At 28.1% G+C, this 18,137-nt stretch overlaps 1 protein-coding gene across 3 annotated transcripts; it reads left to right on the forward strand.

Annotated features, from left to right (window-relative positions):
* LOC109360510 (ACT domain-containing protein ACR4-like) lies at positions 9,667-13,183 on the forward strand. 3 transcript variants are annotated; one of them, XM_019605466.1, is made up of 8 exons: positions 9,667-9,759; positions 10,520-10,607; positions 10,712-10,757; positions 10,857-10,971; positions 11,073-11,140; positions 11,235-11,825; positions 11,905-12,009; positions 12,676-13,183. In XM_019605466.1, exons 1-8 carry the CDS (start codon positions 9,756-9,758, stop codon positions 13,015-13,017), a joined length of 1,359 nt encoding a protein of 452 aa, XP_019461011.1. In that variant the 5' UTR covers positions 9,667-9,755; the 3' UTR covers positions 13,018-13,183. The 3 variants fall into 3 exon arrangements, with proteins under 3 accessions (XP_019461011.1, XP_019461013.1, XP_019461012.1); XM_019605468.1 differs by having other exon boundaries at positions 9,745-9,763; XM_019605467.1 differs by lacking the exon at positions 9,667-9,759 and adding an exon at positions 9,996-10,369.

The following is an 18,137-nucleotide window of genomic DNA, read 5'->3' on the forward strand; positions in this document are numbered from 1 at the left end:
CATCAAGGCTTGTCCTAATCACATCCATATGAACAACTTGCACAATGTAAAAGTCAGCCTCCAAAAAGTGTGGATGGATATGTTCTTCTTCTTTAATAAGGATCACTCCAAAGTCTTGCAAAATCTTGTGAATAAAACTAGGCAAAGACTTGTTTATAGTAAAAAAAATTTGTTTACCATGGAGTGATGGTAGGGGCTGTTTTGGAACCAAAATATTCTCACTTCCCTCTTTTTCAATTTCCTTTTTACACACAATTTCCTTTTTCTCCTCCTCAATTTTTTTCTTCAAAGTCTTCTGATCCTCAATCACTTGTGCAGAAGATAAGGGACATAACAACCTCTTTCGGTTTTGGTGAAAAAAGGTGTATTTGTCTGAGAATCCATCATGGATGGTTCTCTTATCCATTTGCCATGGACGACCCAAACGTATATGGCTGGTCTCCATGTGAACCACATCACAAAGAACTACATCTTCATATTTCCCTATTGAAAAAGGAACATTTAGTTTTGAAACTAACCTTGAACTAGCCATGTTGGTACAACCACCATCAATACTTAACAGGCAAATGTTTCCTTGGACCAAACACCTAAAAAGGAGGATGTTTGTCCTTTGGTTGGCCTCATTGGCCATGACTTGGGTTTCAAGCCAAAACTAGCTCTGATGACCACTTGATGACAACCTCCAGGGGGCTGCCTTAGAATTATGATCGTTTTAGCTTGAAGTCTTGAGCTTTTTAAACTGTAATTCATTTTTGGTGAATTGTGGGCATTTGGGGTTGTTTTGGTGAGGGAAATGGAAAAGATTTGGAGGGGGAAATCGCCACAAGCATGGAAACTTGCTAAGCTATGAGGTTCGCCACAAGCAAGGAATACATGAATGAATTGGAATCCATTGAATATAGATGAATTGGATAATTCAAAAATGTGATGTAATGAATTTATATGGATTGATGGATAGTTTTTTATCCATCCATTAGATTCCAAATCTAAATCCATTCAAACCATTCAATTGCCACCCCTACTCCTCATCTGGATCACTTAATGGTTAATTGCAGTTTGAAGTGGTTCAATGACTTGAGAAAAATGACACCTTGTAACCAATTTATAAATTGGACTTTCGTAATGGAGTAAAATGAATAATTGAGTTTGAAATCGTGATTTTAAAATCGGATACAAAGAAATCAATTCATCTTATCTTTTTGATATCGGTCAACTATCCTAATTTGTAATGTTCTCACTTGCTTCATCACCAAGAAAACATTATTCACATGTCAGATTATGAAACCATATTTTAACCAATCTACAAAGATGTTTTCCATTAATGCAAATAGTTTCAGAATTTGGAGGGTTTAGGTTGGTTTGGTGTGAGGAATAGGAAAATATTTGTTTGTTTACATTGTTCTATATCAACTTTGTAATATTGCCGAATTACTTCAAAACAACAACACTCACATTTGAATAAAGTATAAATAATGAAAATGAAATGTTTGAGTGTGCTTCCTTGCTTGGAGAGTTAGATCCAGATATAGAGTGAAAGAAGAGTAAGAACACACAGTTATAAGATACAATAAAATGTATGAATTGTCAATGTTCCACTTCTTTACATTGTTATTGAATTATTTTTTATTCCTATTTAATTATTATCAACTCTTAAATATTAATAATAGAACTAAATGATAAATAATATAGTAAATATGTATGAATTTTACATTAACAATACATTTATTTATATATATAGATATATATTATAATATGATTATATTATAATATGATTAGTAATAGAAATAAATGATAAATAATATAGTGAATATGTATGAATTTTACACTAACAATACATTTATATATATATATATATATATGATTATACTCTAATAGACATGTTAATGTAAGTTTTTGAGCCATGACATATTCTCACCTCAAACTTATCATTCATATATATTAGTTTGAACAACTTCCCTTTTCATCCTAAATTTATCATTTAAAAAATATAATTCACGGAATTAGAAAATCATCATCCCATTATGAAGATGGCTAAAAAAAGGTATAGAATGGTGAGAATCATACTCATTCTATAAACTTACAAATATAGATTATTACATGATTTATGATTAATGTTATTGAACATACTTTTATTAATGATTTGAAATAAATTTATTTAATTTTTAGTTATGCATGCATATAAGGATTTAAATAGAATGATTGGACATACACCAACTTCTAGAAATTTATGTAGAACAACATACTTGCAAATAAATGAGTTAAACTACTTCGAAATATTTAGGAGTATTGTACTCAAATACAATCTAAAAAAATTCTTCAATTTCATATTTATTTAATTAAAAATAGTTTATAATCAGAATTCAAAATTGTTCAATATTTTTGCTTGTCACATATCCTTATTTTGGTCCAATACTATAAATGATTAGGATGTAAGTGGTTCTGGTATAACTCTCAAAATTAGTGGAACCAACCGAACCGAACTACAAAATATGGTTCGGTTTCCTTTTTTTAAGGAAACATTTAAGTTCGATTTGGTTTATCATTTTTGAGATTTATGATCCATTCGAACCGAACCTCGAAATAGATACTATGGAGTAATATTGTATTGTTGTTTGAATGCTTAAGTCAATCTTGTGGCTTAGATTCCAATTTTGTGTGAATTTTATTGTTATGAATGTTACTAAATTATTATATACATGTACTACTTTCCCATTATCTTAATGGTTTGTAACTTATTTTTTAACTTTTCATAATATTAAGTTTGAATTTTGCATATACGATAAACTGTTATATTGTTAATGTCATATATGTTACTAAGTGTTAAACGATAAACTATTTAACTTGCAAAATCGGTAGGACCAACCGAACCACAAAACATAGTTTGGTTTCACGATTTTGATTGGTTTTTTTAAGAAACCGTTTAAGTTCTATTTATGGTTTTTTATATTTAAGAACCGCTCGAATTGAAGCGCATATTAAAGAAATAGATATTATGGAGTAATGTTATGTTATTGTTTGAATTCTTGAGTCAATCTCGTGACTTAGATTCTAATTTTGTGTGAACTTTATTGTTATGAATGTTACTAAATTTTATATATTTAATATTTACTAAATTGATATATACATGTATACTTTTCCAATATCTTACTGGTTTGGAATTTATCTTTTAACTTTTCATGATATTAAGTTTGAAATTAGTATATACGATAAAATGTTATATGTCGATATTATATATGTTACTAATTGATATATATGTTGTTGGTTAAGAATTGTATTGGTATGTATATTATTAAATTGTTATATAGGTTAATACTTACTAAATTGTTATATGTTAATGTAATATATGTTATTAAATTGTTAGATATGTTACTAATTGTAATATTATACATGTTACTAATTTGATATTTTACTAATTATGAATTGTAATAACTATAATATTTCCTTGTTATAGGCAAATAATGTCTCTATGATTTAAAAAAACAAGAAAACTGCATAATCCAACCGAACCAAATAATTATTGATCGGTTTGGATTGTACAATAAAATTTATATTTAATTAAAATGAATCAAACCATGTCTTTATATTCGATTATGTTATTGAATTGCACCAAAAATCATATCTTACTCCATATTTACACTCTTTAGAGGATATGTTATCCAAATAAATATTTAATTATTTTTAACTTTTCAAAAAAATAATTCAAATGAATGGTGAATGTTTGAGTATATGTGTATACATCTTTACATTGTCGGTGTATATATTTTACAATCTTCTTTTATCTTAGAGAAAAATGAATGTACTAACAATATAAGAGTTTTATATAGAATGAACTTATTATTTAACATTCATTTTATTCATAAAAAATAATATAAATAAATATTAAATAGTATACTAGTTGTTTATAAATTTTTATACATATTGTGCATACCCTTTTTATCTTTTACTAGTAGGATACCCGTGAATTTGCACAGGTGAAGTGTTTTCTTGTTGGCATGAGTTTGAGTTTGAAGAATTGAATTTGAAGATTGTATAGTATAAGGGAAATAACTGTTGTGTACGTTAAGTATCATAGAGTGTAACCTTGGAGGTTGTTATTTTATATTTAACCTAATGAGTTTGTCATAGTGAATGATTTGATGACCTATTTAAATGGGATAATGTTTCTAATCTATTTGAAAAACAGAATATATTAGGATTTGACAGGATTTTTTTTTCTTGACAATTTTAATCAAAATAGTAGAAAGACTCTCATATTTGAGTAGTTATTTTTATATACTCCTAATAAAAGGACTTATATTATTCTCTGTTATCTTTTAATTAAATAAAATAATGATAGTGACATATAAATAAAAAATAATTCACACAAAATATAAATCAAATATACGTTATAAGGAGGATAATTTGGTACTTCCTAAGTTGATTCAAAATATGAAATAACATTAATGTAATTTGTTAATTAAAATATCCGTAATGAAAGAAGCATGAGTATTTCTTTCGATCATTATTTCAATAACTAAAAGATAATTATGGGAGTTACAATTTTTTAACAAATTAGAAGTTCATTATATTATCTTTTACTCATAAAATATAAATTTTTAAAATAAAGTAAATAAATTCTAGGCTTTAATATTTGAACACTTATTATGTGATTGGAATACATATTGTATATATCTTATGATTGTTTTTAATAAAATAGAGTTAGAAGAATCATTTACATGTCCATAATAAATTAAATCAAAGACATATTTTTTACATTAATTTTAATAAGAATAACATTATTATTATATTAAATTTAGATTGTGGGTCATTATGTTTTATTCTATTGGATTTTTATACACAAATTCTTGATTTTATAATTGACCTTATGCTCGATTATATCAATTTATAGTTTGAATTATACGTTTCAAATCCTTGAGTATTAATTTTAATACTATTGTTTTATGTTATTATAGTCAAGGATTTGATGAGCTATATATTAGGATGGAACAATGTTTCTAATCTATTTGAAAAATACATTATGTTAGGATTTGACGCAATATTTTCTTGTAATTTTAATCAAAATAGTAAGAATATTTTCATAATTGAGTTGTTTTTTTTATATATTCCTAATAAAAATAATTATATGTGTCTCTGAATATGTCTATCATTGTTATCTTTTAATTAAAATATTTTATGATAGCAATTGTTATTATTGTTTTAATATTGTAATTTTAATATTGTAATAGTAACATTGTAATATTAGAAGCAAACATTAAACCCCAAACAAAATATATATACATTGAACATCGCCTGAAAGTAAATATTAAAAAATAATTCAAACAAAATATAAATCAAATATGTGTTTTAATGCATACAAATTTGTATATATTATAATTGTTCTTGACAAAATAGAGGCAGAAGAATCAAGAACATAATCTAAATAAAATCAAATCAATGACATATTTTTTCCAGTAATAATTTTAATAAAAATAGGACTATTATTATATTAATTTCACATTGTCGCTCATTATGTTTTATAGTATTCGACTATGAAGCACGGATATTGATACGCGTGTCGAGTACGATAAGTATCCGATACGTCGACACATATTTTTTCCAAAATACACGATACGATACGTACAAAGACACGCGTATAAAATAATAAAAACACATAAAATATGATAAAATTATAAGTGTAAATCAAAATATCTAAAGTAAAAAATATAATGGAAATTTAAAATCATTGCCCTCCATAAGAAATCTATCTTATTCTACTTTAATGAAAAGGAATCTATCCTAAAATCATTGTCATCCATTACAAATATATTTTATCTTATTTTAATGAAAACGAATATATGTTATCATGTTTTATTGGAAACGAATCTATCTTATCCTGTTTTATTGGAAACAAATCTATTTTATCATGTTTTTATTGGAAACGAATCTTTATATCCTATACTTTACTGAAAACGAATCCATATATCCTATATTTTATTGAAAACGAATCGGATACGTGTCTTAATATATATTTATTTTATTTTATTTTTTAATTTTTAGATATTCTATGGACACGTATCTTTCAGGAATCCGAGCATATCCGTGTCGGATACTTGTCAGACACCGATACGTGGGGGTGTTTGACGAATCCGTGCTTCACAGGTATTCGATTTATATACAAATTCTTGATTTTATAATTTATTTTATGTGTAGCTGTATTAATTTGTAGTTTCAAATATATTAATTATGTTTCAAATCCTTGATTATTAATTATAATACTATTGTTATATCTTATTTTGTCATATTGAATGATTTGATAAGATATTCAGATGGGATGTTGTTTTTAATCTATTTGGAAAACAGATTATATTATGATTTAATGAGATTTTTTTAATTAAATAACATAATGATAGTAACATATAAATAAAAAATAATTCACACAAAATATAAATCAAACATATGTTATATTATAATGAGTATAATTTGATATTTCCTAATTTGATTCAAAACATGGAATAGTCTCAATGAAGTATGTTACTTGAAATATGGTATAACCTTAATATTTGAAGACCTATGATTGAAATGTATATTGTGAATTTTGAATAAGGACATACAAAATAAATAATTAAGTACATGTTGAATTTTTATAATTTTAATGTTGATTTTTGTTGTTGGATGTGTGGATTTGTATTCCTTAGTCTTGTACACCTATATAGAAATTGCAAATCATTCATCAACAAATGAAAATTTGAATCAGTCTACAAATAAAAAATTGAAATAATATAAAATAAATTTAAAAACAAAGACAATAATTAAAAGAATATAAAATTATACCTTGAGTGAGTTTGAGAGTTAAAGATGGTAGATAATTGTTGAATAAAATATGTGAAATTTATATGATAAATAAATTATATATATCACAAATGAAGAAAAAATTGAAAGACAACAAAAATAAAATCATACCTATGATTTGGTTTGAGATTTGAAGATGATAAATTTGGTTAACACAATTTGAAAAAGTGAGAAATAATATAAATAATATATATGCGAAATTTATATGATTATCTACCAACAAAGACAATAATTAAAAGAATAAGAAATTTATATGATTATCTACCAACAAAGACAATAATTAAAAGAATAAGAAATTTATATGATTATCTACCAACAAAGACAATAATTAAAAGAATGCGAAATTTATATGATTATCTACCAACAAAGACAATAATTAAAAGAATAAGAAATTTATATGATTATCTACCAACAAAGACAATAATTGATATGATTATCTATCAACAAAGATAGTAATTAAAAATATGGAATAACCTCAATGAAATATGTTACTTGAAATATGGAATAACCTTAATATTTGAAGACCTATGATTGAAATATATATTGTGAATTTTGAATAAGGACGTACAATATAAATAGTCAAGTACATTTTGAATTTTTTTAATTGGTTGATTTTTGTTTTTAAATGTGTAGATTTGATTTTCTTAAATCATGGTGTCATTAATGTCATGCTCTTGATTCCCATAAGAATTAATAGTAAAATTAGTACGAGAATTACAATTATAGTTATTAATGCTAATAATAACCTCCTTAGTAATTTTAAAAAATTAAATAGACTTAATGAACTTTCAATCTTTGCTATTATAAGAATTACGTTTATTATTATAAATGTCAATAACACCCCGTTCTTATTAATGCTAATAGCACCTTCAAATTAGGAATTAAAGTTGAAACTGATTTATTCTCTTGGTCGTTAGCGAAGGAGGAAAATAGATTAACATCTCCTAATTTAATGTCATAAATATTGACATATTATTTCTTGACAATTTTCTTCTCCTTTCTAGTAACAGTAACTAATTTATTGGGAATATTAACAACATTTGTTTTATTATATGTATTGAATATTTTTAATATATGAAAATTATTAATAGTTTAATTCGTTTTGAAATAAAAAATTTCATAATGAACAATAAAAGAAACGTTACAGTGTAAATATAATTATATATATAATTCTTGTTACAATTAAAAAGCATCCTAAGAAAGAGTTTTAATTACACTCAAATAGTATTGGCAACCTCTGATTATTGTAGTCTAGGAGGTGCGTTGTCTCTTCTTCTAATGCTGAAACAAACATCATGGCAGATCCATAATTTAAGTGAGAATACATAATAAAAAAATACATTAGTCTTGTACACTTATATAGAAATTGCAAATTAGACTTCAACAAATGAAAATTTGAAAGAGTTTGCAAAGAAAAAATTGAAATAATATAAATTATATCTAACAACAAATACAATAATTAAAAGAATAGAAAATTATACATTGAGTGAGTTTGAGAGTTAAAGATGATAGATTTGTTGAATAAAATATGTGAAATTTATATGATGAATAAATTATGTCTATCACAAATGAAGAAAAAAGTGAAACACAACAAAAATAAAATCATACCTATGATTTGGGTTTGAGATTTGAAGATGATAAATCTGGTTAACACAAATTGAAAAAGTGAGAAATAATATAAATTATATATATGTGAAATTTATATGATTATCTACCAACAAAGATAATAATTAAAATAATAGAAAATCATACGTGTGAGTCAGTTTGAGGCTTGAAGATGATAGATCTATTGAATAAAATATGTGAAATTTATATGATGAAGAAATTGTATCTAAGAAATAATTGAAAGAGTAAAAAAATAAAATCATACATATGAGTTGGTTTGAGAATTGAAGATGATAAATTTGATGAAGACAATTTAGAAAAGTGAGAAATAATATATAATATATCTACCAACATAAACAAGAATTTAAATAATATAAAATCATACATGTAGTGGCAGCAAGGTGTTGAATATGAGATATGTGTGAGACAAAATATGTGAAATCTATATCATGATATACCTCAAATGAAGAGTAAATATTATATTCACCACAAACAAAAAGTGTCATTTTAGTAATTCTACCAACCTTTTATATTGACAAAAATGCCTTTAACTTTGTACATTTATCACAAATGTAAATGTAGAGTGTCTATTTTTGAAATTTCACTATTCTTTCTTTTCTAATGTAGATAGTAAAATAGTAGATAGATACATGATTTATCCATGTAGCCAACCATATCTCTCGACCTCTTCCCACGAAACGTGTATTGCTAACGTGCGCCTTGAAACCCCTCCTTTCGTTACCCGAACTGAAACGGGAAATTAAATATCACAGTCAAGTGGGATAATAAAGAGAGTATCTGCGTTTTTTAGGTACTTTTTGAAGTTGCAGGTTTTGGAGCATCGTGTCGGGTTGGTGGTTCTGATTTTGGAGGGATTTTATTTTATGTTATTACTCAAACAATTAATATTTTAATATTATTATTTCTAAAGTATCATTATTACTTTCCTAAGTCATAATGTATATATTATTATGAGTGAATAATATTGTGTTTCCTGAAATTTACATAAATACAAAATTGAAAAATTCAAAACATTCGTATAAAATATCAAACATAAATTAAATTAGTTTCTTTAAAGTATTTTTATGTCATCCAATAGTGACTATTTTCATTTCTATTTGACACAATGAATACTAATTTCAATTTTTATTTCTTCAACCAATGAAAGTGGTACTTGGAAAATTTTATTTTTAAGGACTAAAAGCACGTATATTTATGTGTATATATATCCACTGTTAGTTCAAAATAACAACATTCTCAAAGCCTCCTATTTCAGAGATAATTTCGTTTTAGCACATCATCAATCCTCAACACCTGTGATAATGGGTAGGTGATTTTTCCCCTCCTGTTTTGTTCTTAGACTACTCATGTTTCAATGTTGTTACATTCCAAAATTTGATTTTTGTCTGTGTTTTGCGTTCTGGGTTTTGTTAATCTCCATTTGTTATTTCCTTTTTTGGTGTGTTGAAGGGTTTTTTAACATTCTGGGGTGGTCAAAAGAAATTTTTGGATGCAGGGTTTGTGTTAAATCTCTCAAATTCAGGGCTTGTGTTAAATCTCTCAAATTGTTGAAATTTCCAATCTTTCATTTCTCTTATTTGTTGTATGCATATTTTCTTCTTCTTCTTCCTCTTTCTCTCTCATCATTTTTTGTGCTTGTGGCCCTCACACGCTCTGGATCTCCTTTCTTCCCTGTGAAGGTTTCATTGGTCTAATGGTTTTGGTTCTGTTCTGTGATTCCTTCTTTTTAGAATATTAACATACCCAACCACTTTTTATTGTTCTGTCTTTCTTCATAACTTGTTTATTCTTGGGTTTATCATTTTTCACCATGGGCCACTTCTCTTTTCACCACCTCATCTTGTCTCTAACCCAATCCCTTTCTCTTTCTCTCACTCTTCTCTGTTTTTATTAGCAAATAAAGCTTCCGAAACAGGTTTCCTATATCATTATCCTATATCCTTTGATATATACTCACACACACACTACATGCATACTTATGTACCTTTTTCTTCTCATTGGCTATGAGGGTTGTGTTTCCTTGTTCTCTCTTCTGATTGGTTTGGTTTATTTTCATCTGTCATAGCTTTTATGTCTGAGGTCAACATGAGCAGCTTCTCTCATTACATGGATGATGAATATGAGAAACTCTTCCGAAGAGTGAATCCTCCAAGGTACCAATTTTCATGAAATAAAGTTGAATATTTTTCTTCATTTTTTGTACTTTGAATGATTCCATATCCTCACATATTTGTCAACTTGTTTTTTATCTTGTCAGAGTTGTAATTGATAATGATGTCTGCAAGAATGCCACTGTTATAAGGGTACTTCTTATTTTTTTCTCAGTCTCTTTGCTTATTGCAATTCATGTTTCTATGGTCTAATTTTTACCTTTTATGACTAAATTCAATTGTATTTTGCAGGTTGATAGTGCAAACAAGAATGGAATACTTCTTCAAGTTGTACAAATCCTCACTGATCTAAACCTCATAGTAACCAAGGCTTACATTTCTTCTGATGGTGGATGGTTCATGGATGGTAATAAAAAATTTATTCTTAAATTTAATTAGTTTCTTCTCTGTTTTTCTATAATATTTGTGGTTTCTGGGGAAAATTGATGTATTTATTTGGTCTACCAGTTTTTAATGTTACTGGCCAAGATGGAAACAAAGTTACAGATGAGGCTATTCTGGGTTACATTACAAAGGTATGTTTCTTATTCGGTGCTCTATAATAATTTCTTCATTGATTTAATGTACATCTCCTCTAATTGTATTGTTTATGCCATTTATTTTGTTCAGTCTCTTGGCCCCGAGTCTTGCGCTACATCTCCAATTAGAGCTATTGGGGTGAAACAAACGATGGACCACACTGCAATAGAGTTATTAGGCAGTGATCGGCCTGGGCTTCTTTCCGAAGTGAGTGCTGTTCTAACAAATCTCAAGTGCAACATATTGAATGCAGAAGTATGGACTCACAACGCGCGCGTTGCGGCTGTAATGCATGTCAACGATGAAGACACGGGATCTGCAATCACCGATCCTCAGAAACTATCTGTAATTAAAGAGCTCCTATGCAATGTGCTTGGTGTTGGCAACAAGAAGAGGGTTGCAAAAACTGTTGTCACTGATGAACTCACACATACTGAGAGAAGGCTTCATCAGATGTTGTTTGCTGATAGGGATTATGACAGAGTTAGTGATGATGACTTTGATGAGAAGCAAAGACCAAATGTGAATGTTGTGAATTGGTCTGACAAGGATTACTCTGTGGTTACTATTCAATCTAAGGATAGACCAAAGCTTTTATTTGACACAGTTTGTACTTTAACAGACATGCAGTATGTGGTTTTTCATGCAAATATTGATGCTGAGGGGCCAGAAGCGTATCAGGTACAAAACGTTTGACCACTTTGTTATGCTTGTCTTTGAAGGTACAAACCTGTTAAATAGTTTATGGTTGCTTTTGTAGGAATATTACATCAGACATATAGATGGTTCCCCTGTAAAGTCAGATGCAGAAAAACAAAGAGTGATTCAATGTCTTGAAGCTGCAATTGAAAGAAGAGTTTCTGAGGTGAGGAACTTGATTTTACTACTTTTGTGATTATCTGCTTTACTTTTGCTCAGAAACTTGCATATGGAACTCATGATGTCATGCTTTTAATTATTATGCTTGTAATATTACTAGTAGGAAGCACTATTTTTTCTATGCATGGTCATTCTTAATTTTTAGCTTTTACTATTATTTTAGGCAGTCTTTGACCCTTTGTATTTATATATCATGTCATGAAAATAATCTTTGTGATAGTGGTGTGAAATTTTTTGAATTTCATTTGGTGCATGCCCCTTGCCATGGTGATTTTCTTATTGAGGGTTGAAAGAGATCAATCCAACTAGGCTTTATTTTGTTTTTCAAACAGTTTGCCAACATTGAATTGAATCTACTATTTTGATGGCTTGACAGAACCTAAAACAATATTTTAGTAACTAGTTGTAGCCTTTTCTTGTATCAGATTGTGTTTTTTTTCTATTGATTTTGTCCTTTGCTCTTTGGTTTTTGCTAATTTTTAATCTTTAGTCAAGAAATACTGTCCTTTAACTAGTCTTTCGTTATTATTTAATTCATATGCTTGTTAGGCATGTTTGGTTTATTGTCTCTATCAATTGTACCTTACGTTAGCCTTCATTTTATTTTTATATAATAAGACTACTAATTTGTTTTTATTTCTTCCTGATTCAGGGTTTGAAGCTAGAACTTTGCACGACCGATAGAGTTGGACTACTATCCGATGTCACACGTATCTTTCGAGAGAACAGCCTCACAGTTACGAGGGCAGAAGTAACGACTAAAGGCAACAAAGCGGTTAATACTTTCTATGTTCGTGGTGCTTCCGGTTGCCTTGTCGATCCAAAGACAATAGAATCCATTCGCAAAATAATTGGCAACACTATACTTCAAGTAAAGGGTTGCCTTGATGAATCAAAATCTGTTACTCAAGATTCTCCAACAAGATCCCTCTTTGGTGGTCTCTTCAAGTCCAGATCCTTTGTTAACTTTGGATTGGTCAAGTCTTATTCTTGAAAAAGACCACCATATATGATATTAGTTAAACCCTATTATCTTGTACAGTGAAAAAGAGCTGAAGATGCAAAAGCCTTAGTTGAGAAAGTGTGACTTTAGTTATGTAACACTAGCAGGCAGCATATTTTAGAAGCTTGATGAAGTGTATGGAAAGTTGCTTTGTAAATTCTATATTCCTGTTTTAGCTTTTTAGTTTGTCTCCATGGTTCCAATCATGAGTTGGAGTGATGGAAGCAAGTAGAATCTTAATTGAGTAACCTTGAAACAATTAGTTTCAAGTATCATTATTTGTATATAAACTTTCTGAACTTTTTCGTCTAAGCACATATATATCTTTCTGATATTCCTTTTCAGTCGAATTATTTATCCCTCGATCTATTATAGAACTATCTTTTTAGGCATTGTGAAAGATGTTTCACTAGAAATATCCTTTTTATTATTTTGACTCAAATTTCACAAAAAGTAGCTCTTGCTCTAATAGCTCGATTTACTTTTGTTGAGTAACTTTGCTTACTAAATAATTCTGCTTTACTGTTATACCGTTAATCCATGGTTTAAATGTATGATTTTAAAGTCAAGACTTTCAATAAAAAAATCTATAGTTTTGGCACGTTCATTAAATAAAAACCTATTTTACAATTAAATGAAATTGAAAAATATTTATATTCTATATTAAAATGTAATTGCATGATTCATGCTTTCCACTGCTTAGGGTTTCATTTCTTATCTGTCTTTCACATCACTTCTTACCAAATTGGTTAACAAAAATAAAATTGTTGATATGGCATGGTCTCATTGTAAGAGTATCCCCGTTAGACAATGTTTTTGAAACATCATTTTATTACAAGTGTTATGACTTATGTTATGAATTATTATAGCATGTTTAACTATTGATTATAATTTTTAAGATTCACAATAAGATATGGTTCAAAAAGTAGGTCTAATGTTTCACAATCCGAGTCCCAATGTGATAACTGTGCAATAAACCTTGTGTTTTTATTTTCATATGTTAGGAAACCTTGTATGTGTATGAACATGAATGATTGGAGATACCCTTATTTTCGTTCTTGTCCTTCACCATTAACGTTAGTTGTCATCGATGTCCATGTGGAAAATTCTCACAAAGGGTTAAAATTCGGTTTGACGCAAAACTTTGAAACAATTTCATACAATAAGTTTCATGGAAATTGACATGACATAGGAAATTATTTGGAAAGGCCCCTTTTTTCCGTGTGAAAAATCAGAAAGTTAGATATATTGCATGGATTTTATTGGGTGTTCCCACCATCACGCCATTATTAACTAAGAGGGATCATTTGTTGGAGTTTTTATCTCGAACTAATTATAATGTTACATTTTGTTTTTAAATTTTTATTTATTTATATAATAATATATGATTGGCTTGATAATGAAATAACATTTGGAACATGTGATCCATGTTCATTATTAACATGACAAATTTCCATTCTTTCAGCCCTTTTCCAAGCTGCATCTTCGTTCCATGTCTTATTGGACAAAGCGTAACTAGATGGCGGTTAACTTTCTGAACAGAAAACGAAGTATATCCCAAATTGTGACAACCAATTTATTACCATCACTTTCTGATTGAGACTTGCACTATGGTTTGGGTTTTGCTTGCCAAAAAATGCATATCTTTTGTGACGTTGAAGACGGTGCTTATGTCTCCTCCTTCAATTATCATAAAAAAAACTTGGAAAGCAATATCATATAGTCAATCAATTGGGGTGGAAAGTTCTCATCACAAAAGATTAGGAATCTTATGACTCAATAAATTTTGTAATTCTTTATCATCATGTGCTAATCTGAGTGTAATGAGTTTGAGTTACTTAAATATAAGATCTTAATAATGATTTTTATGTTTATATGTATGTAATTTTTTTTGTTTATATGTCTGATTGTAACGTGTAAGATTAATCTCTTGAACACACTGAAAAAGAAAAAGGTTCTCATTCTTTAATAAGCTATTTTTGTCATCTAGGACCTTTTGCTGTTTGGTCAATTTGAATTGGTCCAAAAGAAAACACTTCTAGTCCAATCCTTGCCAATTTGAACATTCTTTTTGACCAAACAATGTTAGAGTGGTTCAACCTTTTGAAAGAAAGAAGAGAAAAGGCCGAATGGAAAATGTGTATAAAAGGACAAAAAAGCAAGGGAAATGCATTTTCTTTTTTAGCATCTTGTAAACCTCACTCAATATATATATTATTTTATTTTTAAAAATGAATATCCACTCCCTTTGTGACTGGCACATCGTTATCCATGACCATAATGGCACCTAAGGATAACGTAAGGCGACCAAGACTAGGAGGCTGCTAAAGTGCTAATAAAAGTTGGATCAAGTTAATTGCTGTTTTCAATATAATCAATGATCAATTTGTGCACCCTTTTAGTTCATTATACAGAAAGATAGGTCGTTTACTATTCAGATTAAAAGAGACATAATATGATTAATTTATGGTTTAGTGTGTCAATAAAATATGACAAATTTGTCAAGTTTATCACCTAGTATTTTTAGAAAACACATATGTCTCACGATGTTACTCCATATGTTATCAGTTGTTATAACATGTCATTAAAATAATTAGCAATTATACTTTCAACTTAAATACATTTTTTAACCAATCACAATTGATAACATATGATATGACATAAATAAATTATGGGATAACAGATGTGTTCATATATTTTTAATAACCAATAAAACATCGGTTTAGTGATGTAAAGTCTCACTAAATCATCAGAATAACCAAAATGGACAAGGTTTGATTCATATGAGAGAAGATAAGAAGATAAATTCAAGTATAGAGAATAAAGTAAGAAAAATAATGAGTTTTAAGAGTTGTTTAGTACAAGAGAAAAGAAAGGAGAGAAAAGAGAAATATATGAATTCTATATAACGAAGAATAATATTTGTGTCACATTAATTTTTAGAAGTGATTTTGAAGGACAAAATTGTATTTTCCAAATATAATACTCTCATTTTACACTTTCTCACATAAACAAAAAGTGGTGGTACCCACCACATTTTCCTTCCTCTTCACATTTTATACTCTCAAATAAATAGGAGAAAAAAAGAATTTTCTCCTTTCTTTATCTTCTTATTTCAGTTCTTCTTAAAATCATACCAACCAAACAAATGGTAAAGCTCTATGTAATCTCTAGTGATCTTTCAAAGTATGCCCCAAATTATTGTTGTGTTTCACCTACTAAGAGCATCTACAATGGTAACAAAAAAACTGTTCGTAGCAAAATAAACACATTATTCATTTAAGTTCATCACGGGAGATAAGTCATTCTTATTCTTATTCTTATTTCACAACAGTAAGCTAAATAAACACCGTTCTTAAAGTTGTAAGTCAACATTAAAATATGAAGAAAAAAAATGTTCAAAGAACGAGAAATATAAATATGTAGTAGGTTTGTGAGATTCATTTAAGAACAGAAATATAGTTGCACTATTAAATATAATTTTGACTTGAATTACTTAAATTATTGAAAAGTGTAAATAAATATAAAATAATTAGTAAAACTCCACACAAAAAAGTGTTGCACATTATAGATGCTATAATAACAGAGCCAACTATATGAAATGCTATAATTTTCAGTTTCGAGCACATATGGACTTGGGCCTAGCTTAAGAACTTTCCAACTTCACCTCAGGTTTCCAGAGCCCGTTTCTGACTCTATCAGCCCATCCGCTAGTTTTCTTTTGAAATAAAAAAATAGAATTTTGTTAGTAAAGGAGAATCTTAAGTAAAACGAAATTACACTACACACATGAGATTTGCTATAATGATTATAATGATTTTTTATTTTTTCTAATTGAACAAATTTTAGTAGTTTTTATATCATTAGAAGCCGAAATTAATGTAAACTTGACTCAAATAATAAAATAAGATAAGTTAATATCATTTGGGATTCTAATGGGGTGTACGTATCACATTGACCGATCTAAGAGTTGATAACACTGTATAATTTATGGATAATTAATGAGTGAACATCTTCTTTCCCACAAAAGTGTATTACTCCATATGTTATTATTTATGATTGATCATAAAAAATATTTAATTATTAAATTTCTATCTTATATATATTTTTTATCAATCACTAACAGGTAGTAACACATAGAGGGTCATACTTTATGTGACAGATGTACTCCCGCAATTTATCTAGTTCTAAGATAAAATAGAAAAAATAAATACCATAAATAAATCGTGCATTCCATATCTCACGCATTTTTTCAAAATAAAAATTGAAAGGAAACAACATTGGACCGGACCCTATTATAGAAGACAAAAACAATCTAGAAATTATAAAAGCTGAATAATGTATTGGTTTAGTATTGCAAAGCTCTGCCATATATACATGATGATAAAAGTAGGGGTGAGTAAAACTAATACTATCCGATCATTTGGTTTGACCCGATCATGATTGATTTAAATGATGTCAAGTTTATGGTCGAGTTCGAGTTCAAAAATTAAACCTATAAAATATTTAGGGTCGTATAAGGGACAAACATGACTCGTCCTATTGTCACTTATCATGTTTATATGTGCCTCTACTCTATCAATTGTTTATAGAATAACGACATCTCTTTGATCGAAAATATAATTAATTCTCTATTCTTTGATGATATATACATGACTAACAATTATATATTATACTAGCAAGTTACCCGTGCATTTGCACGGGACGATATTTTTTGCCACAGGATTAAGAACACATATTACATGTGCATTTATGATTAAGAATATGTATGGTGCTCGTGCATTCGCATGGTTAAAACTATATATGTTACTAGTGCATTCATATTGTTAAAAATTATTAATTATATATAAAATCATACGGTCAGACCATACGATTTAACTGTTTAAATCGGATAAACTTAATATGGGTCATCTACTGGTTTAACATTTTGCTCGACTTTCTCAACATTGTTTTTTACACATACATAACATGATATAGTTAGTAGTATCCTATTAATAAAAAAAATCATCAATAAATTTATAATTTCATTATTATTTGATTCTAAAATAAGATTAGTATAAAAATAAATATTATTTAACTCTAAAATAGCTACAAACAATATGTTATGATTC

This window comes from Lupinus angustifolius, chromosome LG11 (genome assembly GCF_001865875.1).
Source record: "Lupinus angustifolius cultivar Tanjil chromosome LG11, LupAngTanjil_v1.0, whole genome shotgun sequence".
NCBI classification, from domain to species: Eukaryota; Viridiplantae; Streptophyta; class Magnoliopsida; order Fabales; family Fabaceae; genus Lupinus; species Lupinus angustifolius.

Bases quoted from the DNA above. Each gene is read 5' to 3' on its own strand.
- LOC109360510 (XM_019605466.1), top strand. The intron at 10,758-10,856 runs GTACTTCTTATT...TGTATTTTGCAG, and splicing joins AGAATGCCACTGTTATAAGG to GTTGATAGTGCAAACAAGAA. The intron at 11,826-11,904 runs GTACAAAACGTT...TTGCTTTTGTAG, and splicing joins AGGGGCCAGAAGCGTATCAG to GAATATTACATCAGACATAT.